General features: G+C 46.1%; 1 protein-coding gene across 1 annotated transcript in view; it reads left to right on the top strand.

Moving 5' to 3' along the window:
- The window catches only part of ATP8B3 (ATPase phospholipid transporting 8B3), a 60,553-nt gene that overhangs the window by 6,369 nt on the left and 27,024 nt on the right, over positions 1 to 27,160 (top strand). Inside the window, exons 4-12 of the mRNA XM_038771265.1 lie at positions 983 to 1,081; positions 1,478 to 1,539; positions 1,912 to 1,984; positions 2,075 to 2,145; positions 9,987 to 10,069; positions 11,462 to 11,620; positions 12,721 to 12,809; positions 12,985 to 13,178; positions 13,512 to 13,779. Of these exons, the coding sequence (XP_038627193.1) occupies positions 983 to 1,081; positions 1,478 to 1,539; positions 1,912 to 1,984; positions 2,075 to 2,145; positions 9,987 to 10,069; positions 11,462 to 11,620; positions 12,721 to 12,809; positions 12,985 to 13,178; positions 13,512 to 13,779 (1,098 nt within the window). The remainder of the gene's footprint in view (positions 1 to 982; positions 1,082 to 1,477; positions 1,540 to 1,911; positions 1,985 to 2,074; positions 2,146 to 9,986; positions 10,070 to 11,461; positions 11,621 to 12,720; positions 12,810 to 12,984; positions 13,179 to 13,511; positions 13,780 to 27,160) is intronic.

Below are 27,160 nucleotides of genomic sequence, written 5' to 3'. Positions count from 1 at the left end.
TAGAATTTGGAGTGTGTAGATGCTGCTTTCTGATAGGGATTCAGCACTGCTACTCCCACATTCAATCTGGCCCAGAGACCCTGGCATCACCACATTGATATGATGACAAAGGGTATCTCCAGCTTTTTCAGGCCTATCTTCCCTCCCCATTGCGAGTTGGATGCCCCTATGAAGTCCAGGAGGCCAGTGACAATGTATGGGGAGAGAATAGTGTTGCGGTTCCATCAGACATGATTCTTAAATGGGAAAAGTCTTAAGCTAAGCAAGAGGTCCACACATGAAAGGTGCACTTAGGATGGCCAATGAGGGCATTTCCAAAAAACTGGAACCTGAAATATATGTGAAATTCCATGCATTTTGCTGCCTTGTAGTATGATGTGCTGATGTCATGTGGACACCATTTTTGTGGTAGTCTGCCAGATTTTGCTTGAATCTGCCTCAGCCCAGGATGTCTCTCTGGGGTATTATGACACCTCCAATCAGCCCAGAGCCATCATAGTCCTCTCCCTGGTCCCTGCAAACACAGCTGCCAGTGTTGGGGTACAGAAGCTGAGGTGGAGGGAGGCTGGGCCTGAAAATAAAAACATGGGGAATCAAGGTGTCTGGTGGTGCTGAATTAATATAGGACAGGGGTAGAGCTGCTGAAAGCCTGGTATGAAACAGGACAAGGATCCCGCTGTCTTGTCTCCATTAGCCCAACTCAGTTTGCCACAAAAACTGAGCTGAATTGTGACTAAATATTGTGCCAACCCTCCTTGGGTTGCATTGAAAATGAGACTGGGATCACAACAACTGTTAAGGAGTGGGCAAGATCCACTTGGACTTTTTCATTGGTTGCAAGCTACTGCATTGTTTGTCTGGGGAAGACACAGAATCAGAGATGGTGAAGGGACAGAGCCGGAATGGGGGTAGTGGTGTGGCTCTGTTCTCAGGAAGACCATGGGCCCTGCATTATAATGAGGCTGCATCTTTCCTACTGCAGACCATCCCAGAGATCTCCACACTGCCCTGGTTTGCCCTTCTGCTGCCCCTTGCCTGCCTCCTCATCATCAGGGGAACCCGGGACCTCGTGGATGATATTGTGAGTTCTGAGTCAGTGGGCTGGGGGGACTGGCCCTATCCTGAGGATGGCAGTTTGGGGACTCCATATTCCCTGAGACAAGCCAGCTCAGTTTCTGGGGCAGGCTACGGGCCGTTGGCTGGTCATATGAGGTCCAGAAACTAGTTCTCATGGCTTCACCCTATGGCCTTTGGTGGCCATCTTGGAACTTCATCCCTTCTTTCTTCCCAGCCCAGCTCCTCCCTCCCCAACATAGCTCCCAGGACACACAGAGAGATTGGTGCCTGACCCAGATGCTCTACTTTCCTCCTCACCCTTGCTTTTGTGGGGCCCAGTCTTATATTTCTCAGGCTTGGGGGCAGGCAGACTGTGGTCACTGGGTCATTTGCTTTCTGCTTCATTTCTTCTCTTTTTCAGGCCCGGCACAGGAGCGATTGGGCCATCAATAGCAGACCCTGCCAAATCCTGATGGGGAAAAGGTGAGGCAGATAGCAGTGATTTCCAGGGGGAGAGAAGGGATGCTTTCTTCATTGTCCTATCAGCAGCAGGGTATAGGGCCCTGTCAGAAAAGTCCTCAGTAGAAGAACTCATTAACTAAACCTTTCCCAGAGGTCAAAGTGAATAGAGTTTTGTCCTGGGCCCAGGCCAAAGACCATGTAAGACCTGGGGATCCAAGGCTCTTCTTGATCTGAGATTAATCTCACTGGCTCAGACTCAAAGCTTGGAAGTGGGAAGCAGCCTCTGCTGGGAGTATGGCATCTCTGACCAGATCGGGGCTTGGACTGTGGGAGAGTTTGTGGCATTGTCCTGGCCTCCATCTCAGCCCTGGCCTTGAGCACCTTCCCTTATAGTTTCTGCAAGAAGAAGTGGCGGGACATCCGGGTGGGAGATGTGGTTTGCCTGAAGAAGGACGACTTTGTTCCAGTAAGTTGGTGGCTTTTTCTCTTGCAGTTCTTCTTTATGTCTAATTGAAATCTCTCTGCCTACAATTGAACCCTATTCCTTATCTTCAAGGCCGACCTGCTCTTACTGGCCAGCTCAGAACCCAGCAGCCTGTGCTACGTGGAGACAGCTGACATTGATGGGTGAGAAGAAAGGGGCCGTGAGTTGGTGGGTGAGGTCTCAGTCCTGGCCCACAGTCCTGCCAGCTATGACAGAGAAGGCCAACAGCAGGCCTAAAGGGATAGACCTCCTTCTTTCTTTTTGTCCTTTGGGACATTGCCCATTGGACTCTTGGTCAACAGGGAATCTATGCTGGTGTCCTAGTGGACAACGTGGCTATAACCACTCTCCTGTAGCTGGGGGTAACATGGCAGAGGCACTAGGGATTCAGCCTTGGTGCTCACACTCTTAATCCCCATTTTACAGGAGGTAGCTGAGGCCCAGAGAAGTGATGTGACATGCCCAAGGTCACACAGCAGACACGTGGTAGAGCTGGGATTAGAACCCAAGTCCTTCTGATTCCCAGGCCCATGCTCTATCCACTAAGCCATGCTGCTTGTCTAAAAGTGTGCACTAGCCGGAAATTGAACTTGGGCCTTCCAAGTGGCAGACGAGAATTCTACAACTGAATATTTAAACCATCCAATCCATACGTGTGTCTAGGCTATTTTTAAAGATCTTCAGGGTTGGAGATTTCATAATCTCTTCTGGTCTTCCATCATAGTGTTTAATCATCCTAGTTCCTTGAAGGTCTTCCTAATGTCTAATTCAAATTTCTCTTTGTACAGTGTAAACATACTTTCTCTTGGCTCTTCCTCTGTGGAAATGTGAACTACTCCATGCTTGATTCATCAGAACCTTTTGTACTTTTGGAGGCAGTTATTAAGCCCCCTCCAGCCTGCTGTTAGCCAGGCTAAACAACTTTAACCCCTTGAACATTTCCTCAGAAGACCTATTTTTCATACTGGACCCTCTCCTGTTTTTCCATGTCTTTAAAAAATTCTAGTAGCCCAAACTGGACCCAGTTCTTCAATATGGGTCTGAGCAATGTCAAGTTTAGCAGAAGAATTATCTCCTGGTTCCTGACATTGTCAGTCCATCCCAGTATCAATGTGCAGCCTTGTTGACTCATTTTCAGCTATAGGCTACCATGATACACTGTTGCCTTGCTCTGCTATCTGGCCAGTGTTTCCCCCAACTTGTATCTTTGTCTTTGGGTCCTGCATTGAACTTGCCCCAATTGAATATCCTCCTGTTTTATAGAATCACTTTTCTAATTTATCAAGGTCACTTTGGTTTTTATTCCTTCTCAGGTGTGAGCAACCTTGCTCAGTTTAGTGTCCTTTCATTTTGGTCATGGATCAATATATTCATCCTGACAAGAATTTCCTCCCTGGGTAGGGAGACAGTAGACTTTAGTGAGTCCGTGGAAAGATGCTTTCTCAGATTATTGTAATGAAGGACGGATCCATTTGCTCAAGCCTCTTGGTTCAGGTTGTTCCCTGAGCAGGGATGACTTCAAACATTTGACTACCCTGAGGCAAGGAAAAATTTGCTACCCTCTCCTTTTCCTCATGACATCATTATTTTATACTACATATGCATGTGGTGTAGCATATTGATGTCATATGGAAATCTGTTTGAACCCCTAAAATTAGCATGTTTCTCCATGAGAGCCCCCCAAGGTCCCTCTCTCCCCCTCATTCTTGTGTCAGAGCAATTGGATTCTCCTCCCAGATCCCTGTTCATTCCAACTCAAGTGGGGGCTTTCAAATTTTTAACCACTGCTGTTCTCTGACAGTGCACCCTGAGGTGACTCTCACCCATTTATTGTCTGAAGCCCAGCCAACCTAGGTTGCTGATTAGATGGGACACAAAAAACAATTTTAAAGTTTAGATCAGTTGCATCTATTGCTTCTTTCTTGTCTGTGTGGTTTATAAATCTGTGCTTCTTGAGAAGTTTAGATTCTGATATTGATACCTATTCTGAAAAACCAATACATGGTCTTTGAGGGTAGAGAAGACTGTGTCTTATTTATTCAGAATGAGAAGCAGCATGGTCTAGTGGAAAGAACACAGGACTGGGAGTGAGGGGACCTAGCTCTTCCACTTGCCTGTTATGTGACCTTGGACAAGTCACTTCACTTCTTTGTGTTTCAGTTTCCTCATTGGTGAAATGGGGATTTATCTTCTCTCTCCCTCTTAGACAATGAACCCAATGTGGGGCAGGAACTGTGTCTGATGTGAAAGTATTGCGTCTATATCAGTGCTTAGCACATAGCAAGTGTTTAACAAATACCACACTTATTATTAATTATTATTAGTTGGTATAAGCTGTATTGACCAAACTACTGCTGTAGGCACAGTGCTTAAGTAAACACTTGGAATACAACAGAAATGAGAAGATATGCTCTCTACCTTTGCGGAACTTTGATTCAAATGAGAAAGACAGCAGGTCCACCATAGCTGAGAATAAGAGAATAAACATAAATAATAGATGCAAGGAAATAAGTAAGCATGAAATAAGGAATCCTCCACACCTCCCAATGGGCACCCAGTGATATTTCCCATTGTCAATGGCAGATGGGCCTTGGTCCAGCATGAAAACTTTGGCCCTGAGAAACTTCGTGATAGCACTGATGAGAGTGCTAGTGGTTCTGTGCGGAGCCACTTGCATTCTCTTTTTCCTGACAGTTGTGGTGCAGTGGGTGCAACAAGTAGGTGATCATTACGTCCTAGTGTAAAGAGCACAAGTCTTGCTCTTAGGCCTTTGGACCTGAGTTCTAATTCCAGCTCCACCACTTGTCTGTTTGTGATCTTGGGCAAGTTACTTCACTTCCCTCTGACACAGTTTCCTTGGCTGTAAAATGAGGATTCAATACCTACTCTCTCTCCTACTTAGACTATGAGCTCCATGTGAGGTAGGAAACTATTTCCAACCTGACTATCTTATATCTACACCAGTGCTTAGAACAGTGTTGCCACATAATAAGTGTTTAACCAATACAATGATGATAATAATAATAATAAAAAGGGGCCCCAACATAGATGCTGTGCCATAGAACTGTAGACCAACAGGTAATTCCTAGGGTAGCTGCCTTGGTAGCTTGGTAGCTTGTGGCTTCGCTGCCCATATTAGCCAGCTATTTTTAGGATTTCTGTTGAACTTGTCCACCTCCAGAGATGCCCCAGGTGGTTCCTTGATTAGAAATCTTGACCATTGGTAGCATAGCTCTAGCAGGCACACTCGCTTCCTTGGAGAACTCATGCACTCCCATGACTTAAATCACCATCTCTACGTGGATGATTCCTCTAGACTGTGAGCCCGTTGTTGGGTAGGGACCGTCTCTATATGTTGCCAACTTGTACTTCCCAAGTGCTTAGTACAGTGCTCTGCACTCAGTAAGTGCTCAATAAATATGATTGAATGAATGAATGAATGATTCCCAAATCTACATCTTCTCTCTCCTTTTCTGCAATCTCGATTTTCCTCTTGCTTTCAGGACATCTCTACTTGGATGTCCCACCAACACCTCAAATTTAACATGTCCAAAACAGAACTCCTCATATTCCCACCCAAATCTGGCCCTCCCCTTGACTTCCCCATCACTGTAGACAACACCACTATCCTCCTTGTCTCATAAGCCCATAACCTTGGCATTATCCTTGATTAATCTCTCTTTCAACCCACATATTCAATCTGTCACCAAATTCTGTTGGCTCAACCTTCACAACATTGCTAAAATCCACCCTTTCCTCTTCATCCAAACTGCTACTGGGTTAATTCAAGCATTTATCCTAACCAGCCTTGACTACTGCAGCAGTCTTCTTGCTGACCTCCCAGCTTCCTATCTCTCCCCACTTCATTCCATTCTTCACTCCTCTGCCTGGATCATTTATCTACAAAACCATTCAGTCCATATTTCCTCATTCCTCAAGAACTTCCAGGGGGTTACCCATCTACCTCCACATCAAACAGAAACTCCTTACCATCGGCTTTACCACTGTGTGACTTTGGGCAAGTCACTTCACTTCTCTGTGCCTCAGTTACCTCATCTGTAAAATGGGGATTAAGACTTTGAGCCCCACCATATCACCTTGTATCCTCCCCAGTGCTTAGAACAGTGCTTTGTACATAGTAAGCACTTAACAAACACCATCATCATAATTATTATTATTTAAAGCACTCAGTCACCTTGTCTCCTTCTACCTTACCTCTGATTTTCTACTACAAAAAACCCATCCCACACACTTTGCTCCTCTAATGCCAACTGCCTCACTGTATCTCGATTTCGTCTGTCTCGCTGCTGACCCTTTACCCAAATCCTGCCTCAGGCCTGGAACTCCCTCCCTCTTTATATCCAGCAGACCATCACTTCCCACCTTCAAAGCCTTATTAAAAGCAAATCTCCTCCAAGTGGCCTTCCTCAACTAAACCCTCATTTCCCCTACTCCCTCTCCCTTTTGCATCACCCTTGCACTTGGATTTGCACCCTTCATTCACCCCACTCTTAGCCCCACAGCACTTATATATCCATCCATAATTTATATTAATGTCTTCTCCCCCTCTAGGTTGTAAACTCCTTGTGGGCAGGGAATATGTCTACCAATTTTGTTATATTGTACTCTCCCAAGTGCTTAGTACAGTGTTTTGCATACAGTAAGTGCTGAATAAATATAATTGATTGATAAGCCCCCAAATCCCCTTTGGAGCCTGAATTATCCAATTGGGCCATCTATATGAAGCATGCCAACTGGATAAGTACTCAATCCATTTGACTTGGAGCTGGCCAAATCCAGCTATAAGATAAATAAGTGAAATTCACTTGACTTCACAGATTTGGGTGAGAGGTCAGAGATGGGGCAGGGTGGTGATTGCAATTCCTCCAAGGATATCTAGCAGCGTGGCTCAGTGGAAAGAGTCCGAAGAGTCAGAGGTCGGGGGTTCAAATCCCAGCTCTGCCTCTTGTCAGCTGTGTGACTTTGGGCAAGTCACTTCACTTCTCTGTGCCTCAGTTACCTCATCTGTAAAATGAGGATGAAGACTGTGAGCCCCCCGTGGGACAACCTGATCACCTTGTAACCTCCCCAGCACTTAGAACAGTGCTTTGCACATAGTAAGTGCTTAATAAATGCCATTATTATTATTATTAGTCACTGCTACTCTGCCCCCATAAAAAAACATTCCAAAGTGCCTCAGAGATCATTTAAGAGCAGTGTATGGGGAACTAACCCTAGTAAGTTTTGGGTTTTTTTATTTTGGTGGCATGCACTGTTCATGCCATTCTCCCTGTTCCAGTTGCTCTGTCACTGGAACAAGGCAGGAAACGGGAGAGTATAGGTAGTTTCCCCTCTAGTGCTAATGAGGATGCTTTAAAAGAGGCACTTGGGCATTCCAGTAGAAGACTATGTGAAAATCTGTTAATTCTTTAGTCAATTAAGTATCATAGGAACTGTGTTATAGGCCCTGATGATTTGAAGGCGTTCAGGTTTTTTTTAGTTCTTTATTTCCCTATGCTTGTTTAGCTTTCTAACCCTCCCAGCATCATGTGTTCTGGTTAATCAATCAATCAATGGTTGAAGAAGGAGGCAATGGTAAACTGCTTCCATATTTTTACCAAGAAAACTCTATGGATCCACTACCAGAACGATTGCAGATGGAAGTGGGGCGTTCTGGGAGAAATGTGTCCATGGCATTGCTATGGGCTGAACACGACTCAACAGCATAAGACAACAACAACTTGACATTTCATTTTTTTTCCATTTCAATCATATTTACTGAGCACTTACTGTGTGCAGCACATTGTACTAAGTGCTTGGGAATGTACAATACAACAATAAAGAGTGACAATCCCTGCCTGCAATGAGCTCACAGTCTAAAGGGCATCGTGGTACACTTCTTACTTGGGTATTTATTGAGCACTTAATGTACGTCAAGCACTGTGCTAAGGGCTCGGGTAGTTACAAAAATACCAGACAAGACATAATGATAATAATGATAATAATTGTGGTATTTGTCAAGTGCTTTCTATGTGCCAGGCACTGTACTACGTGCTGGGGTGGATACAAGCAAATTGGGTTGGACACAGTCCCTGTCCCACATAGGGCTCACAGTCTCAATCCCCATTTTACAGATGAAGTAACTGAGGCACAGAGAAGTTAAGTGACTTGCCCAAGGCCACACAGCAGAAAAGCAGCAGAGCCGGGATTAGAACTCCCAGGCCCATGCTGCCCAAATGGAGCTCACAATCTAGGTGGGGGTAGACAGATAAAAACAATAACAATGGAAAGACCACGGCCTAGTTGGAAGCAGCGTAGCCTAATGGCTAGAGTGTGGGCCTGGGAGTCCAAAGGATCTGGGTTCTAATCTCGGTTTCACCACTTGTCTACTGTATTACCTTGGACAAGTCTCTTCACTCCCCTGTGCTTTAGTTACTTCATCTGTAAAATGGGGGTTGACTTGTGAACCCCATTTGAAGCAGCGTGGCTCAGTGGAAAGAGCCCGGGCTTTGGAGTCAGAGGTCATGGGTTCGAATCCCGGCTCCGCCACATGTCTGCTGTGTGACCTTGGGCAAGTCACTTAACTTCTCTGAGCCTCAGTTACCTCATCTGTAAAATGGGATTAAGACTGTGAGACCCATGTGGGACAACCTGATCACTTTGTATGCCCCCCCAGCGCTTAGAACAGTGCTTTGCACATAGTAAGCGCTTAACAAATGCCAACATTATTATTATTATTATTTGGGAGAGGGACTGTATCCAACCAGACAACCTTGTACCTATCCCTGTGCTTTGTACAATGCCTGGCACACAGTAAGTGCTTAACAAATACCATAAAAAACTAATAAGCAACGGAGTCAACAAACCAAGGCAGCAATGACAAGTAAATGAAGAGTTCTTGTAATGAGGAGTTCTCAGACTTTCCATTGATCCAGGCGAACCATCCTGAGTTTTAAAACTCCAGAGTCCCCCAGGGTTCTAAAGGCTGTAGAGGTGGGGATTGGTTTTTTTGTTTAGGGTCCTGCTAGCCATTGAGTGTCTTGGAGTAGTCCCCAGTTTTAAGGGGGATCTGGGCCATTTTATTTTAATGGTATTTGTTAAGGGCTTACTATGTGCCATGTACTGTACTAAGTGCTGGGGTAGATGCAAGTTAATCAGATTGGACACAGTCCATGTCCCACATGGGTCTCACAGTCTTAATCCCCATTTTACAGATGAAGTCACTGAGGCACAGAGAAGTTAAGCAACTTGCCATGGTCACACAGCAGACAAGTGGTGGAGCCAGGATTAGAACCTACGTTCTCCGACTCCCAGGGCCATACTCTCTCTGCTAGGCCACTCTGCTTCCCAAGTGACTCAGACTCTGCCCATCCCCAGCTTGTGCAGGCAATAAGACTTCTGAGTGTCCTATGAGCCGGGGGGAGGCTGACTCCAGAGCTCTGGGCTTAAGGGGACTCCAATCATGTTTGGCTTGCATATCAACCAGAAGAGTTGTGTTTGTGCCTGTAGCTAGGCTGTTTGAAAAGCAGCTGGACTTTCTAGAATCTTTTTGCCTCTTGAACAGTCTTTTTTCTGGGGAGACAGCTAGACAGCTTTTGACTTCCTTTTTTTATTATATTTTTTAAGCGCTTACTATGGATTAGGCACTGTACTAAGTGCTGGGGTAGATATAAAATAATCAGGTTGGACACAGTCCCTGTCCCACATAGGGCTCATAATCTAAGTCAGAGGGAGGAGGATTTAATCCCCATTTTACAGATGAGGTAACTGAGGCACAGAGAAGTAAGCAACCTGCCCAAGATCACACAGCAGACAAGTGGCAGAGTCAGGATTAGAACCCAGATCCTCTGACTTTCAGGTCTTTGTTCTTTCCACCTGGCCACATGCTGCATTTCCATCTCTCCAGGACTTGCTGAGTCCTTTTAAGGGTCTCATTGTGTTAACTTTGTTCTTTCCTTTGTGTCTTCTCTGTTCTCATTGTCAGGGAAACCAACCTGAAATTCCGGCAGGCCCCAATCATCACACACAAGGAACTGACCAACATAGAAAATATGGCTGAATTTAATGGTGAGTAGAATCCTAGGGAACCACCATCCACCAGCCCCTTGATTTTTGAAGGCAAACTGTGGCCTGGAGAGTTTTGCTTTTGAGCACTTCATTGTCTCCTCCAAAAGCCCTAAGCCAGGAATTCTGAGACCCTGTCTTTTGACCCTGACCATGGTTCTTTTCTTCAGTTCAATGGCACCAGCTCCATGGGTGAGAAGAGGGGCCATCACCCACAGTGGATTGACACTGAAGGGGCAAAGTCATTCGTTTTGCTCCCACAGCTTTTGGAGCAGGGTGGGCAGTTGTAGCTAGCCCAGCCTGCCCCTTGGAGCCAGAAAAAGGCCAGAAGTAGTGTCAAGTTAGTGTTTCCACTTTATCCCCCCAGTTAGGTATCTGGCCCGGCTCTGGCTCCTGCAGGGTTCCCATCATCCTCACTGGGTTCTGGAGGGGTCAGACTAGAGACACCTCTCCCCTCCTCGGCCCCAGAGCTCATTGAGGGTGAGGAGAAGCCCAACTACCCAGATATGCCAGGTCAGCATGAGGGGTGCTCCGGGGACAAGCCATACATATGGGCTTTGGAATCACCACTGCAGCGGCCAGTTCAGCCCCGAGGGGCTGCATAGTCATCGTGCCACCCAGGGCCACCAGCCACCACAGCTGCTGCTCCCACAGCTGTTGATGCCACTACCCAAGTGGTAGTGGCACTGGCTCCAGCTCAGCTGGACCACGCTGGACCGGTGTTGGAGTTGCTGCTACTTGGTTGGTGGTAGCAGCAGTGATGGATGTGGTGGGGAAGAAAGGGACAGTGCCACAGCAGAGGGTAAGTACTTTTTTCCCTTTCTCTCCCTGTCCCCCTTTCCTTGTCTTCTGATGACTCTGCTTTCTCCCCCTTCTTTTCCCTGCCTCGCACTTTCTCTCCCTTTCTTCTTCACCTTTCTTGTTTCCCTTTCTCCCCTGTCCCTCCACCTCCCCTTTCTCTCTCCCTCTCTACCCCCTGAACACTCCACCTCTGTTCCAGTCTATAATTCTTGGTTTCTCTGCAAAGTTGGACTAATTAGATTACTATGATGCCAAGGCATTGGGTGGAGGACGGAGCTTCCACTGGGTTTCAGGATGAGGCTTCTAATAACTGGTGACCCCCCTCCTTTGCTGTGGGACAGAGGCAGAGCTCAAGAACTGGCCTATATTTCACCTCCTCTCCTCTCCTTCTCTCCTTTCAACAGAAAATACAGGCTGCCCCATAGGTTCCTAGGCAAAGGCCCTCTCCAGTTGTCTGTCCCTGATTCCTGGGCCTGTTCAGGATGGAGGGAGCTCAATCTTGGGCCTGGACCACAGATCTAACCCCAGCCAGCTCCTGGGGCTCAGTACACGCACCACCACAGATCTCCTGAGTTCTTCCCATTGGTGTGGCAGGCACAGTCGTGTGTGAGGAGCCCAGTAGTCGCATGCACACCTTTGTGGGAACACTGGACTGGAAGGGTGAGCAGCACTCCCTGGACAATGAGAACGTCCTCTTGAGGGGCTGCAGGATCCGCAACACAGACACCTGCTATGGCCTTGTTATCTATGCAGGTAAAGGAAGAGTTGCCCCCTTCCTCCCAACCTTGCCCACTCTGCCCCACAGTTCAAATGAGAAAGAGAAAGTAAGCATGAGAGTGCAAGCAGCTCTTCCATCAGACTCCAGGACTCATCAACCAGGAAGTCCTCAGATATTGACGACAGGCTTCCAGCCCTCTCTGCCATAGGGGAGTCACTATGTTCTCATTGCAGGGGCCAGTATCTCACTCCATTGTATCAGGGGAAACAGAGGCCCAGATCATGTGCACTATCTGCCTGGTGGGGTTAACAAGCTAATTCCCAAGCCATACTGCATCCCTTTCACCTTCTCCCTTCCCACTGCCTTCTTCTCCACCTTGTCTTGGGGTCTTGTCCCCCAGGCAGCCTCTTCAAGGGCCCCCAGTCTGCTAAATAACATTCTGTATGGGCCAGGTTAGGTGCCACCCTGCTCAGAGACAGTGGATTGGCCTGGATGGAGTTTGCACATCTCCTTCCACATGAGAGTTCAGTGTCAAAGACCCACAAGCTCCTCCACATCTTCAAATCTCAAGCTGCCCACTGTTTTTCAATGGGGTTTTAATTACTGATCATAGGCTTCTGGTATATTTGGAATTGATCTTCACCCACCCACTCTGATTCTCACTGGTTTTCCTCATAGGAGGTGGGGGAGAGTGGTTGGATGAAAATGAAAACTGAAAAGGTTCAGCATTCCAGCAGCAAAATCTGTGGTCACTTCTTTGACCCACGTACCCCTCCCCCATCTCCCTATTATCCACTTGGCCTTATCTGGAGGATTCTGACGGACTAGTTATTTGCCATCTTTCCTGGGAACAGGCTCTGATGGAGAAGTGATCCAGGTGAAAAGGGAGTATGCATAAGTACCCAAGGAGTTTACTCCTCTCTGCTCAGGATGGGGCATGCTAATGTTCACCTGGGGTCAAAGGGCAATCCAAGGGCTTCCCCACTGTCCCTAAGAGTAATGACTCTAGAGTCTGGGCCCCATGTGGCTCAGCTGCTCTTGTGGGGAGGGAGGGGGAAATCCAGTCCCCAAACAGGTGACAGGTTTCTCTGGGGGGGTGGGGGGGCTTAAGCCCTTGAACTTTGATTCCCTTCAGGCTTTGATTCTAAAATCATGAAGAACTGTGGGAAGATCAAGCTGAAGAGAACCAAGTTGGACCGCTTGATGAACAGACTCGTCATCTTAGTGAGTGTGGCTCTGCAGCCAGACAGAGCCCATGTCTGTACCCTCCATAGCAGAGCTGAAGTTGTTTCCCTGGGCCTCACAGGAGCTCAGCCTGCTCTAGACCCCAGGGTTAGAGCATCTGCCCCACACTGCCCAGCTGAACCTTCCATCCTCCCCAATCCCTGGCTCCTTACAGATATTCCTGATGCTGATTGCTGTGTCCTTCTGCCTTGCGGTGACCAGCGGCTTCTGGGCAGTTGACTTCCGGGACAAGCACAGTTACCTCTCAGCTTTCCACTCCAACTCCTCACCGGCCACAGAGGCCTTCCACACTTTCTGGGGCTTCATGATCCTGCTGAGTATTATTGTGCCCATGTCCCTGTATATCACGTGAGGCCCAGGGTGGCCTGTGCCACCTGTTTCTTTTCTTTCTTGGGTTAAAAGATGGGATGGAGAGGGTTGGGGAGAGCAACCTTTTGGGGATGGGAGTCATGCGTCAACAGGCCCCTACTCATTTTTCCCCTCTGGAGCCCATTTCAGTGGCACATGTATCTTGAAAGTAGACTGGGCTGCTAATTGAAATTTGCTGGTCCTTCTTACTGACCTTTCAGGACAAACCCAGGATAAAGGGGAACTGGGAGGCAGAACGCTGGGGTCCTATTCCTCTTCCTTCCTTGGGGATGCTGGGGGCTTGTAACCAGCTGTACATGTCACTCCCCACAGTTTCGAGTTCATCTACCTGGTGAACAGCTGCTTTATCGACTGGGACCTGGAAATGTATTACTCGCCCAAGGACACCCCTGCCAAGGCCCGGAGCACTAGTCTGAATGATCAGCTGGGCCAGATTGAGTACATCTTCTCAGACAAGACAGGAACCCTCACCCAGAACATTATGACTTTCAAGAAGTGCTGCATCAATGGAGTTATCTACGGTAACTCTTCTCACTCCTCTGCCTCTCCTGGCCCCAATCCCAGGCCTTATCTGGATGGGGCTGAGCTACCTCACAGGGGAGTTACAGAAGCCACTAGATCTTTTGGACAGGAGGGCAAATTGCCCTAAGGAATTTCCCCTGAGTTCATGGAATTCATGGGGCCAGGTCAGGAATCTGGAGTCGAATGTGCCTTGGAGAAGGAAGAGATGAAGGGATGTGGGGAGAAGGGAATTGGTGTATGTGTTTATGTGGTTGGGAAGGAAGCGGGTGGAGGGAAGGGAGAGTCAGAGGTCAGGAGGAGAGATGGAGAGGAGAGAGGATGGAAGAGTTGGGGGCTGAGACCATGATACTTTGCTCCTTTCAAGCTAATTTTCTAATGGCACCTTGCTCACAACTCTCCAACACATTGCTTGCTCCCTCGGCATAGATTCCCCCTTTCAAATATACCAGACTACACCCCTCCCTCCTGAAAACCCTCCTCCTCCAGTGGCCATTTCCTAATTAAATCCCACCTCCCAGATCAGGCCATCACAACAGCCATCCTTAGCACTTATGTGTCTATATGTTTGTTTCTTACTGATGTGTTTATTTGTCTACCTAAAAACATGTCCATCTAATCTCGGATTTGTTCTTGTTGTGTATTTGGCAATTTATGTCCTCTTTTCTCTGCCATTAGGTCGTGAGCTCCTTGAGGGTAGAGCCTACATCTTTTATTTCTGTTGTATGTTCCCAAACAAAGTGCTCTGCACACAGTAAGCGCTCAGTAAATGCTGGTGATAATGATGGCTGAGGATGCCTGTCTCGGGGAGCTGAAGGGCACAGAACACAGCAAAACTACAATCCCTGGGGCTGTCTTCTACTACCATTGTCCTCTCCCAAGCAATTAGTAGTGTGCTTTGCCTGCAGAAGGTGTTGAATACATACATATTTACATAAATAAATACACTTTGTAGATTGATCCCTGCCTGCCAGAAAGAAGGTTTTCATGGAATTGAGGCAAGGCAGGCACACTGTATACACAAGACAATGGATTGCTAAGTCTTCAAAGTCACTTACTTGCTGGAACCACAGATTTGATTATTAGGAGCTTTACATCACCACCACTATTTCTAGGCCCAGTCTCCAGTGCCCATTGCAATGCCAGGGAACAAGACTGGGAAGCGGCCAGAGGGAGAGGAAGGATGGACTAGTTCTATCACTGTGTTTGGCTTCTTGACCGGTCAACATTGTGGTGTGTCCAGGGGGTTCAGGAACAGCCCAGCAGATGTAATTCCAGCCAGTTTAGCCAGGCAGATGTCTGCAGGACTGTGTCAGGGCCACTCTATGAGGGCAGGCTTAGGCTCAGATGGGCTCCTAGGATGATTTGTGGGGAGGGCTGCTCAAGTCTGTAGTTGCCTCAGGAGGTGAAATCTCCCAGATTTGCACTTAAGTTCTGAAAGTGTAGCCCCACCAGGCCATAGGGCACTCCTACCACCTAGCATTGCTATGGGGAATGTTCAGAGGGATCCAAATGGTCCAGCAGCCTGACTCTGGTGGGCAGCTTGGTCTGGTCTTTCAGTATGAAGGGCAATTTTTTTCTCTTCTCTGTTCTTTCCAATGTCTTCATAACCCTTTGGCTGAGGGGTACCATTATGGCCCATGGGGGTTTTCTTAGGTCCAAAACTTTTCAAACGTTCTGCCTTAAAAGTGCTAACTAGCCCTCACCACCTTGCAAGGCCTTTTCTCTCTGGCCTGATATGTTTATTCTTGCTCACAGGATGTTATTTTGGTCCCCCTGTCCTGGAAGCATTTCACTGCTGTGAGGAATAGAGGTTTCTAGCCGCAGGGCCCCAACCTCAAACCCTGGTGTGTCATCTTCTTGCTGGGATGACTGAAGAATCTTTTCTCCCACAGGTACAATTGAAGGAGGCAGCACCAAAACTCCGGTGAGTATTCTGGCCCCAGTGCCTTTCATGCTTAGAGGGGCAGGATGGGGTTGGTCCAGGCAGAGTCGATCACCTCGTCCCAGAAGGCTGGGACATTTCCAAGTTGATAATGATAATAATGAATAGTAACAATAATTGTGATATTTGTTACATATTTACTATGTGCAAGCACTGTACTGAGCATTGGGGTGGATACAAGATTATCAGGTCAGACACAGTCTCTGTTCCACACAGGGCTCACAGCCTAAAGGGGAGGGCAAACAGGTATTGAATCCCTATTTTACCCATAAGGAAACTGAGGAGGCACAGAGAAGTGAAATGACTTGTCCAAGGTCACACAGCAGACAAATGGTGGAACTGGGATGAGAACCCAGGTTTTCTGACTTCTGGGCCTGGGCTCTTCCCACTAGGTCATGCTGCTACTCACATGTTGCCATGTGACTTCCAAGGGTTTCTTATAGGGGACATTATGCATGGTGCTTTCTACTTAAGGGATAATAATAATAATAGTATTTAAGGGCAGAGCACTGTACTAAGCTCTTGAGAGAGTACAAAACCATGTGATAAACACTGGGGTAGATACAAGTTAATCAAGTTGGATATAATCCCTGTCCCACGTGGTGCTCACAGTCTAATAGAGGTTTTCGATACAAGTTAATCAAGTTGGATATAATCCCTGTCCCACATGGTGCTCACAGTCTAATAGAGGTTTTCTAGCTGCAGGGCCCCAACCACAAACCCAGGTGTTTCTTCTTTCTGGTAAGACAGAGGGATTTTTCTTTCTCTCACAGATACAGATGTTCCCCTTGGGGCTTATTGGGGATAGGGTTAATGGCAAGACAGAGGTGGAACTTGACAATTGGCCACTGCTGCTCTTCTCCACCTAGCCCCGGGTAGATTTTCTCTTTGACAGGCAAACCCTGTGACTAGAGACTGGGGGGAGGGAGAGAAACCATGGAGGGTGAGTCCTACGGAGGATGTGGATTAGCCTAAGTCTAGGCATTGGAAAGCTGAAATGGGCCTGCTTAAGCAGCAGACAATTTCTCCCTCTCTTCTCCAGGCCTACTCTTCTTTCCCATAGCAAACAGTATGGATAGAGTGAGAAACAGCATGGCCTAGTGGATAGAGCATGGGCCTGGGATTCAGAAGGACCTGGGTTCTAATCCTAGCTTGTCTGCTGTGTGATCTTGGACAAGTCATTTAACTTCTCTGTGCCTCAATGATCTCATCTGCAAAATGGGGATTAAGACTGTGAGTGCCTGTGGGACATGAACTGTGTCCAACCTGATTAGTTCGTGTCTACCCCAATGCTTAGTATAGTGCCTGGCACATAGTAAGCGCTCAACTTCCACAGGAGAAGCAGTGTGGCTTAGTGGATAGAGCCTGGGCCTGCAAGTTATTAGGACATGGGTTCTCATCCCGGCTCTGCCACATGTCTGCTGTGTGACCTTGGACAAGTCACTTCACTGGGCCTCAGTTGCCTCACCTGTAAAATGGGGATTAAGAGTGTGAGCCCATGTGAGACAGGGACTGTGTCCAACCTGACTAACTTGTATCTACCCCAGTGCTTGGCCCATAGTACGTGCTTAACAAGTACCAAAATTATTATTGTTATAAAAGAATAGCAAAGTGGAACTTCAATGCAGTCATGCACATATAATAATGATGATATTTGTTAAGTGATTACTATGTGCAAAGCACTGTTCTAAGTACTAGGGGCATACAAGGTAATCAGGTTGTCCCACGTGGGGCTCACAGATATAGTGATCATATATCACATATATGATCCCACTCCACAGTTCCTTCTGCCGTTGCTTAAAAAACTAAACAAGCTCCCAAGGAGGGACAGGGGCAGTTTCAGGAAAAGGGAACTTGGCTCATACAGAAATCTCAGGGATACCAGAAGTTGAATAATTTGCAAAAATATTTCATGCCATTAGTTTCCATTTGCACTGCTCTTTCAAACACCCACTCTGAGGAAAATAAACCCAGTTTAGTCCTCTTTTTCCACTAACAACAATGCTGTGATATTACAAAATTGAACCCAAATGATCTATATGCTGCATTTAAAATTCCTGGAGAATGAAGGCACAAGTAAGAAACGTAATGACACTGAAGTGGCACTGTTAAGGACAATAGACTCTATTTTGTCTCTACCAATATGCCCAACTTTAGGTGACTGTATGGAATAACCCCTACCAGGGCAGTCTTTAAGACTTGGGCCCTGCCAACAGATAAGGACTGCCACTCCTTTGAGAAGAGCTCTGAAATCGAACACATACTTGCAGCAAAGCAAGCAGTACCTTATTAACACTTTGCTAGTTCTCTGGACTTTCACAAAAGGGACCCTTAGCAAAGCAAATGGTAGGGGGTGCCAAGGCTTAAGAGATCCAAGGCTAAACAGATTTAAAAAAAAATGACTTGTAGGCATTGCTGGAACCACACACATTGCCATAGCACCACTGAAGGGCTGAGAGGGCTCCACCTTCATTGCAGACAAGGAGAGAATCTTAAAGAAATGGCACAGCATTTCAAGGATCTCCTTAGCATTCTTACCACACCTGTGGATGAAACACTAAAGAACAGTTACCCTGCTAATGTGTGAAGACACAGTTTTCATTCCAGTGTTTACTGAAGTCACCGTTGCAATTAGAGCAATCAAGACTGGTAAAACTTCAGGATTTGATAGTATATCTGCTAAGATCTGCAAGCAGGGTGGAGATATTCAGCTCAGACACATCAACATATTCATCACTGAGGAAATGCAACAGAACTTCAAAGGATGCCACCATTATAGACATCTTCAAGAGGAAAGGTGAGAGAGTAGGCCGTTGGATCTTCAATCAGTCAATCATATTTACTGAGTGCTGAGGACTGTACTAAGCCCTTGGGAGAGTACAGTGTAATACAATTGGTACACACGTTCCCTGCCCACAAGGAACTTACAGTCTAGAGGGGAAGACATTAATATACATAAGTGCTGTGGGGCTGAGGGCAGGGTGAATAAAGGGTACAAATTCAAGTTCAAGGGTGACACAGAAGTGGGAGAAGAGGAAATGAAAGCTTATTCAGGGAAGGTCTCTTGGAAGAGATGTACCTTCAATAAGGCTTTGAAGCTGGGTAGAGTAATTGTCTGTTGGACATGAGGAGGGATGGAGTTCCAGGCCAGTGGCAGGATGTGGGTGAGAGGTTGGTGGTGAGAAAGACAAGATTGAAGTACAGTGAGTAAATTGGCATTAGAGGAGCGAAGTGTGCTGACTGGGTTATAGTAGGAAATCAGGGAGGTAAAATAGGAAGGGGCAAGTTGATTGAGTGCTTGAAAGCCCACTGTAAAGAGCTTCTCTTTGATGTATAGGTAGATCAATCAATTAATTGCATATATTGAGCACTTAATGTGTGCAGAGCATTGTACTTGGCACTTGGGAGGCTACAGTACAACAGAGTTGGTAGAAAAGGTCTCTAACCACAATGAGCTTGCAGTCAAGAGGGGGAGACAGACATTAATAGTCACTCTTTAGAATGTAAGCTTATTGTGGGTAGGGAACATGTCTACCAACTCTGCTATATTGTACTCTTCCAAGCACTTAATACAGTGCTCTGCACACAGTAAGTGCTCAATAAATATGATTGATTAATGTAAATAAATTACAGATGTACATAAGGGCTGTGGGGCTGAGGGAGGGGTGAATAAAGAGTGCAAATCCAAGTGCAAGGGGGATGAGGAAGGGAGTGAAATGAGGAATTAGTTGGGGAAGACCTCTTGGAAGAGATTTGCTTTAAATAAGGTTTTGAAAGTAGGGAGAGTGATTATCTGTTGGATATGAGGAGGAAAGGTGTTCCAGGCCAGAGGCAGAACGTGGGTGAAAAATAGGCAGTGGAATAGATGAGATCGAGGTACAGTGAGTAGATTGGTATTAAGGAGCAAAGTGTGGGCTGGAGAACTGGATGTTCTTAAGGAGTCGGAAACATGGACTGAATGTCTCTGGAGAAAAACGATCCGGGTAGCAGAGGGAAGTATGGACTGGAGTGGGGAGAAACAGGAGGCAGGAGAAACAGGAGGTCAGCAAGGAGGTGGGATAGGATATCCTATCAAGATGGGATAGGATAAGAGGTTGGATTAACATGGGAGCAGTTTGGATGGAGAGAAAAGGGTTGATTTTAGAGATGTGAAGGTTGAGCCAACGTGATTTGGTGACAGTCAATCAATCAGTGTTGCTTATTGAGCACTCACTGTGTGCAGAGCACTGTACTAAAATTTAATATGTGGGTTGAATGAGAAAGCTGAGTTGAAGATAACACCAAGATGGGCAACCACTGGAAGTTCTTGAGCAGTGGGGAAACAGGTATCGAATGATTTTGCAGTAAAATGACCTGGGCATCAGTATGAAGTGTGGACAGAAGTGGGGAGAAACAGGAGACACGGAGGTCAGCAGGGAAGGATTAAGTAAGTGACAGACCCAGCCGCTATTCCCATTCTGTATTTCTAGAAAAATATTAACTAGATTCCTCCTGTGCTAACTACTGGAAAACAGTTAACCATGCCCTCCCAGAATTGCAGTGTAGCTTCAGATCGTCATGGGCCACAGGGGGGCATGATATTTACAGCATGTCTGATACAGGACAAATGCAAGAAACAGTTTCAAAACCTTTACCTGGGGTTTGTAGAATTTGACATTGTCAGTACACCTCAACTGTGGCAACAGTTAAAAAAAGCTTTTGCTGACCTAATATTAGCAGGAGTAGCTGCATTAATTGAGTACCCACTTGGTGTGGTGTGCAGTACTAGGCACTTGAGAAGTATAGGATAACAAAGTGACATGTTCCCTGCCCACAAGGATCTCACTTTCTGAGGGAGAAGAAAAGGAAAATATTTACAACTACAGTGGTCAAAAATAATCGAGCACACACCTATGTATGAGTGGAAAGGGAAAAGGTAAGTAAATTTTTTAAGTGCTAGGGTAGGCTGAAGGGATGATATGGCTGGGAAATTAATCTGGGAATCCTTGTTGGAGGAGATGGGATTTTAGGAGGGATATAAATGTGGGCAGAGCTGGGGTCTGCCTGATGTGGGGAAGGAGGGAGTTCCAAGCTGGGGGAACAGCAGGATCAAGGAGATGGAGGTGGGATAGTCAAGAGCAAGGGTACTGCTACAAAGATAGAATGTCTATAAAGGTTATTAATGTCTTAAAATTACTTTGACCGCATCACGGAATAAAGCAGGGCCATGAACTAGATCCAATCCTGCTCAACCTGTTCTACACACCATGCTCGAGGACATAATAAAGGATCTGGAAGCTGGTGTCAGAATACAATTCTGACTCTGTGGGAAACTCTTTTAACTCTACCGGCTAAGAGCAATTTGGAGAGTTCTTGAATTACTCATATTGGACACTGAAAATCATGCTCTAGTAGCACCCACAAAGAAGACATGCAGATGATTAAGAACCACTTTAAAAATCAGCAAAACACTATAGCTTGACAATTAATCTGCAGAAGACCAATCAAGCCCTTCTCCCACCAATTGGACAGACCACAGCTTCTCCCACCTTAAAAGGCTGCCTAAAATCCCACCACCTCCAACAAGTCTTCCCTGATTAACTCCCAATACACTGAACAATATCAACTCATTAGTATCCACACAGCATAGTGGATAGAGCATGGGCTTGGGAGTCAGAAGGTCATGTGTTAGAATCCCAGCTCTGCCACTTGTCTGTTATGTGGCCTTAGGCAAATCACTTAACTTCCTCTGTGCCTCCGTTACCTTATCCTTAATACGAGGAATAAGATTGTGAGCCTCAGTTGGGATGGGGAATGTGTCCAACCCAATTTTCTTGTAACCACCCTAGAGCTTAATGCAGTGCCTAGCACAAAGTAAGCACTTAACAAATACCACTATTATTATTAACACATATTTATTTATAACCTTCCTCAGCATATATATATATATGATCAATTTGGACATAGAAGTTATTTATTTTGATTATTTGTCAATTGAGAAGCAGCATAGCTTACTGAATAGAGTACGTGCCTGGGAGTCAGAAGGACCTGGGTTCTAAGCCCGGCTCTGCCACGTGTCTGCTGTGTGACCTTGGACAAATCACTTAACTTCTCTGTGCCTCAATTACCTCGTCTGTAAAATGGAGATAAGCATGTGAGCCCCATGTGGGACAGGGACTTTGTCCAACCTGATTAACTTGTATCTACCCCAGTGCTTAGAACAGTGGCACATTGTAAGCACTTAACAAGTACCATAATAATAATAATTATTATTATTAAATTATTTCATGTCTAGCTATCATGTTACAGTATAAGCTCCTTGTGGGCAGGGAACATGTCTCATGCTTCCATTGTACTATCCTAGTAGAGAGTACTTGGAAGAGTACAATCATAATAATAATGGTATTAAGCACTTACTATGTGTCTAGCACTGTTCTAAGTGCTGGGGTAGATACAGGGTACTCAGGTTGTCCCATGTGGGGCTCATAGTTTTAATCCCCATTTTTTTACAGATGAGTTAACTGAGGCACAGAGAAGTTAAATGACTTGCCCAAGGTCACACAGCAGATAAGGGGTAGAGCAGGATTAGAACCCACATCCTCTGACTCCCAAGCCCATGCTCTTTCCACTAAGCCATGCTGCTTTTCAAAAGAGTTAGAGTTATTAGTAGACATGACTCTACCCTCAAGGAATTGACAGCCTAATGGGGGTGGCAGATACTAAAATAAAATACAGATAGGAAAGAGAAGAAAGAAAAATGGATAATGTAGATGAGTGATTGATTAATTGGGTAAGTCAGTAGGTTCAGAAATGCTACAGGTGGTTGTGAGTACATAAGTGAGTAGCAGGTGCTGAAGTGCTGAGATGGTAGTTGGGAGGCTATAATCTGGGGAGAACAGAAATGTATTGGGGAAGACTTCACAGAGGAGATGCCATTTCAGAAGGGTTATTGACAATGGAGACAGCTGAGGTCTGGCAGATATGAAGTGGGAGGGAGCTTCAGCCAGCAGGAAATAGTAGTAAAGGTATTCATTAAGCTCCCATTGTACTAAACATTTGGAAAAGCTAGAAGCTTAGCTTGGGATAAATTAGAAAAAGCTAAGGAGTATGTAAGATGAGGAGTAGCATGGCCTAGTGGATAGAGCACGAGGCTGGGAGTAAGAAGAACCTGGGTTCTAATCCTGACTCCACTACTTGTCTACTGTGTGACCTTGGCAAGTCACTTAACTTCTCTGTGCCTCAGTTACCTCATTTGTAAAACGGGGATTAAGACTGTGAGCCCAGTGTGGAACAGGGACTGTGTTCAACCTGGTTAATTTGTATCTACCCCAGTGCTTAGTATAGTGACTGGCACTTAGTAAGCACTTAACAAATACCATAAAAAAGGAAAGTTGGTGGAGAGTCTTAAAGCCAATCATGAGAAGTTTATGCTTGATGCAGAGAGAAATGGGAAGCCCCCGGAGGAAAGGGGAGATGTAAGATGAATAACCCTTCATAAAAATAGGAAATAAGGAGGTGTTAGGGTAGGAATGGGAGTGATTTATGTCGGTTTGAAATCAATCAATTGTATTTATTGAGTGCTTACCATGTGCATAGCATTGTACTAAGCACTTGGGAGAACACAACAGAATTAGCAGACACATTCCCTGCCAATAACAAGCTTATAGACTATAAGCTTATAGACTAAAGGGAGAGACAGACATTACTATGATTAAATAATTTAAAATACATAATTTAAAGATATGTACATAAGTTTTGTGGGGTTGGGTGGGGCAAATAGCAAATGTCTAAAGGTCACAAATCACAAATGTGAGCCCTTTGTGGGACAGGGACTATCCAACCCGCTTAGTACAGTGCCTGGCACGTAGTAAGTGCTTAACAAATACCGCTATTATTATTATCATTAGGCTTCTAGCCCTGTGGGGGCTTGTAATATTTCTATGCTATGAATAATAGTATTTATTGAGCACTTACTGTGTGCATAGCACTGTAGTAAGCACTTGAAAGATCCTACCTAACACAAGCTTACAGTCTATGCACTGTGTAATGCCTGAGCGGCTATTTTTCAAGAAGGGAAATGGGCCCAGAAAGGAAAAGTGACTAAATCTGGTGCTGGCAGGGCCCTGGCAGAGGAGGAAGCAAGCCGGCAGGCTGGAACCCCAGCGTAGCTGGCTGCTGAGTCTCATTCCTCTCCTGTGGGCAAACTGGTGGCTGGAAAGATAAAGCATCAACCATTCCTTTTCCCTTCCTGCTCCCCAGAGGAAAACCTCAGCCAGGGCTGATCTGCCCTGGCAGGTGCACCCTGCTAATGGCCTCATGTCCGTGGGGCAACTCTAGCCCGGGCTCAGTTCAGCACCCCTAATTCCTTTACAAGCAACAAGGGAGTGGTGGGGGAGGGCTCCTGACTAAGCTTGTTGTTGGGTAGGGATTGTCTCTATCTGTTGCCGAATTTCCAAGCACTTAGTACAGTGCTGTGCACCCAGTAAGCGCTTAATAAATACGATTGAATGAATGAATGAAATCTAAGTGCATAGACAATGCAGAAGGGAAAGCAAGCTGGGGAAAAGAGGGCTTAATCGGGGAAGTCTTCTTAGAGATGTGACCTTAGTAATGCTTTGAAGGTGGTGAGAGTGATGGTCTAATGTATATGGAGGGGGAAGGGAGTTCCAGGCTAGGGGGAGGTCATGAAAAATGAGTCGGTGGCCAGATAGATGAGATTGGAGCACAGTGAGTAAGCTGGCACTAGAGGAGCAGAGAGTGTGGGCTGGGCTGTAATAGGAGATTAGTGAGGTGAGGTAGATGGGCCAAGCTGATTGAGTGCTTTAAAGCCAGTGGTAAGGAGTTTCTTTTTGATGTGGAGGTGGACGGGCAGCCAATGGAGGTTCTTGAGGAGAGGGGAGACATGGACTGAATGTTTTAGTTGATAAATGATCCATGCAGCAGAGTGAGGTATGGACTGGAGTGGGGAGAGACAGGAAGCCTGGAGGTCAGCGAGGAGGCAGATGCAGTAGTCAAGGAGGAATAGGATAAGTGCTTGAATCAGCATGGTAGCAGTTTGGATGGAGAGGAAAGGGCGAATTTTAGTAATATTGTGACTGTAGAACTGCTAGGATTTGGTGACATTGAATATGTGGGTGGAATGAGAGACATGAGTTGAGGATAAAATCAAGCTTGCGGGCTTGTGAGATAGGGAGGATAGTGGTGTTATCTACAGTGATGGGAAAGACAGCGGGAGGACAGGGTTTGGGTGGGAAGATAAGGAGTTCAGTTTTGGACATGTTTAATTTGAGGTGTTGGGATATCCAAGTAGATTATTATTTATGGTATTTGTTAAGTGCTTACTGTGTGCCAGGCACTGTACTAAGTGCTGGGGTAGATACAAACTAATCAGTTGGGGCAGAGTTCCTATCCACATGGGGCTCATAGTCTTAATCTTCATTTTACAGATGAGGTAACTGAGGCACAGAGAAGTTAAGTGACTTGAGCAAGGTCACACGAGACAAGTGGCAGAGCCAGGATTAGAACCCAGGTCCTTATGACTCCCAGGCCCATGCTCTATTCAGTAGGCCATGCTGCTTCTATTAGGCCTTGCCTTGAAGGCAGGAGGAAATGTGAGATTGCAAGGAAGGAAAGAAGTCCAAGCTGGAGGTATAGATTTGGGAATCATCTGCATAGAGATGGTAATTGAAACCATGGGAGTGAATGAATTCTCCAAGGGAGTGGGTGTAGATGGAGAACAGAAGGGGACTCGTAACTTAGCCTTGAGGGACTGCCACTGTCAGAGGGTGGGAAGCAGAGCCAGCAAAAGAGACTGAGAAAGAGCGGTCAGAGAGATGGGAGGAAAACCAACAGATGACAGTGTCAGTGAATCCAAAGTTGGATAAAGTTTCAAGGAGAAGGGGGTGGTCAAAAGTGTCAAAAGTGGCTGAGTGGTCTAGGAGGATTAGCATGGAGTAGAGGCCATCGGATTTGGTGAGAAGGAGATAATTGGTTACTTTAGAGAGAGCTGTTTCTGAGGAGTGAAGGGGACGGAAGCCAGATTGGAGGGGATCTAGGAGAGAATTGGAGGATAGGAAGTAGAGACAGCAGGTGTAAACAACTCCCTCAGAAGTAAAGAGAGAAGCAGCATGGCTTGGATGTAGCCCGGCTTGGGAGTCAAAAGGACCTGGGTTCTAATTCTGGCTAAGCCACATGTCAGCTGTATGACTTTGGGCAAGTCACTTAACTTCTCTGTGCCTCAGTTACCTCATCTGTAAAATGAGGATAAAAGTCTGAGCCCCATGAGGGACAGGGACTGTGCCCATCCTTATTAACTTGTATCTACCCCAGCACTTAGAGGAGTGCTTGGCACATAGTAAGCGCTTAACAAGTACCATAATTATTATTATTATTAAAGGAGCTGCCAGAGTGAGAGGCTAAAAAGGTTTCACAAAGTAACTTCACCTTTATGGACAGCGATCCTGCTATTTGGTGAATCTCTTGGAGATTGAGGCCAATGTAGCTGGCTGACTCAACACTTTCCAAAATCCTTTGAGTTGTTTTCACCCGAACTACCGAAGAGGGGGTGGGGAGTGGGTGGAAAGGGAAGCAAGCAGCTCCCAGAGCTTGCTTGGGAGTGCACCACTTCCCCAGAAGTGCACTGGACTGGAGCTATAGCTGTGGCAAACCCCAACCCCAGGAATGGGCTTTAAACTTTGAACTGTGCTAAGGAGCACTCCGGTTCCCCCTCTCCCATCTCACTTCCCTTCCCTTCCCTCTATTTCCTGCCTGGACCCAGTTGGACTGTAAAATTTTTCACTAGGCACATTTTAAAACGAAAACCTGATCTTGTTTTCTTCAGATTCTAGGACATTTTAAATGACCAAATGTGAAATTCACTCTTAGGCTGCAGCTGCTGCCATTTTTTTTCCCTCCAAGCCCCTCCCAATCAGACCCTCAACAGGCAGATTGGCAGATGTGTCCACCAATAAGATCCTGCCTGGGGGAAACCAATTAGAGGAAGCAACCTATAAATACTCCAAAAAACAACATTTTCAACTGGTAGAATGTGATCAAAGAAGGCCTTCTGGGGCCCAATCATTTCATAATCCTTAGTACCTTAGCAAGATGCATCTTTGTAAGGTGCCCATTGAAGATAATGAGGGAGGGGAGGCAGGGAGAGCAGAAACAAGTGCTTTTAGGAAATGAGAGGCTCCAGGGTCAGGGCGCAGGTGGAAGGAGTGGGTTTAGAGAGCAGGGGGAGACATCTTCTTGAGAAACAGCAGGGAAGCGGGAGAAGGATGAGGAAGATTTATTGGCATAATGAAGAGGTGATGGGGTACTTCGGGGAGTTAACTTGGGAAAATCCACAAATAATCAAAAGATCTCCATAAGTGACACAGAGCTGAATGCTGTCACTGAATCCTGCCAAATAAGCAGCATTCTGTTTAATGATGCAAGGTTAAACAAGTAGGTAGAAAACTGAATCAAGAAAATATGTCTTTGGAAGATTGACGGATAAAATGTGCACCAATATGGC

The sequence above is a fragment of the Tachyglossus aculeatus genome, chromosome X2, assembly GCF_015852505.1.
Source record: "Tachyglossus aculeatus isolate mTacAcu1 chromosome X2, mTacAcu1.pri, whole genome shotgun sequence".
Lineage (NCBI taxonomy): Eukaryota > Metazoa > Chordata > Mammalia > Monotremata > Tachyglossidae > Tachyglossus > Tachyglossus aculeatus.
This window is presented reverse-complemented; position numbering and strand designations above follow the sequence as displayed.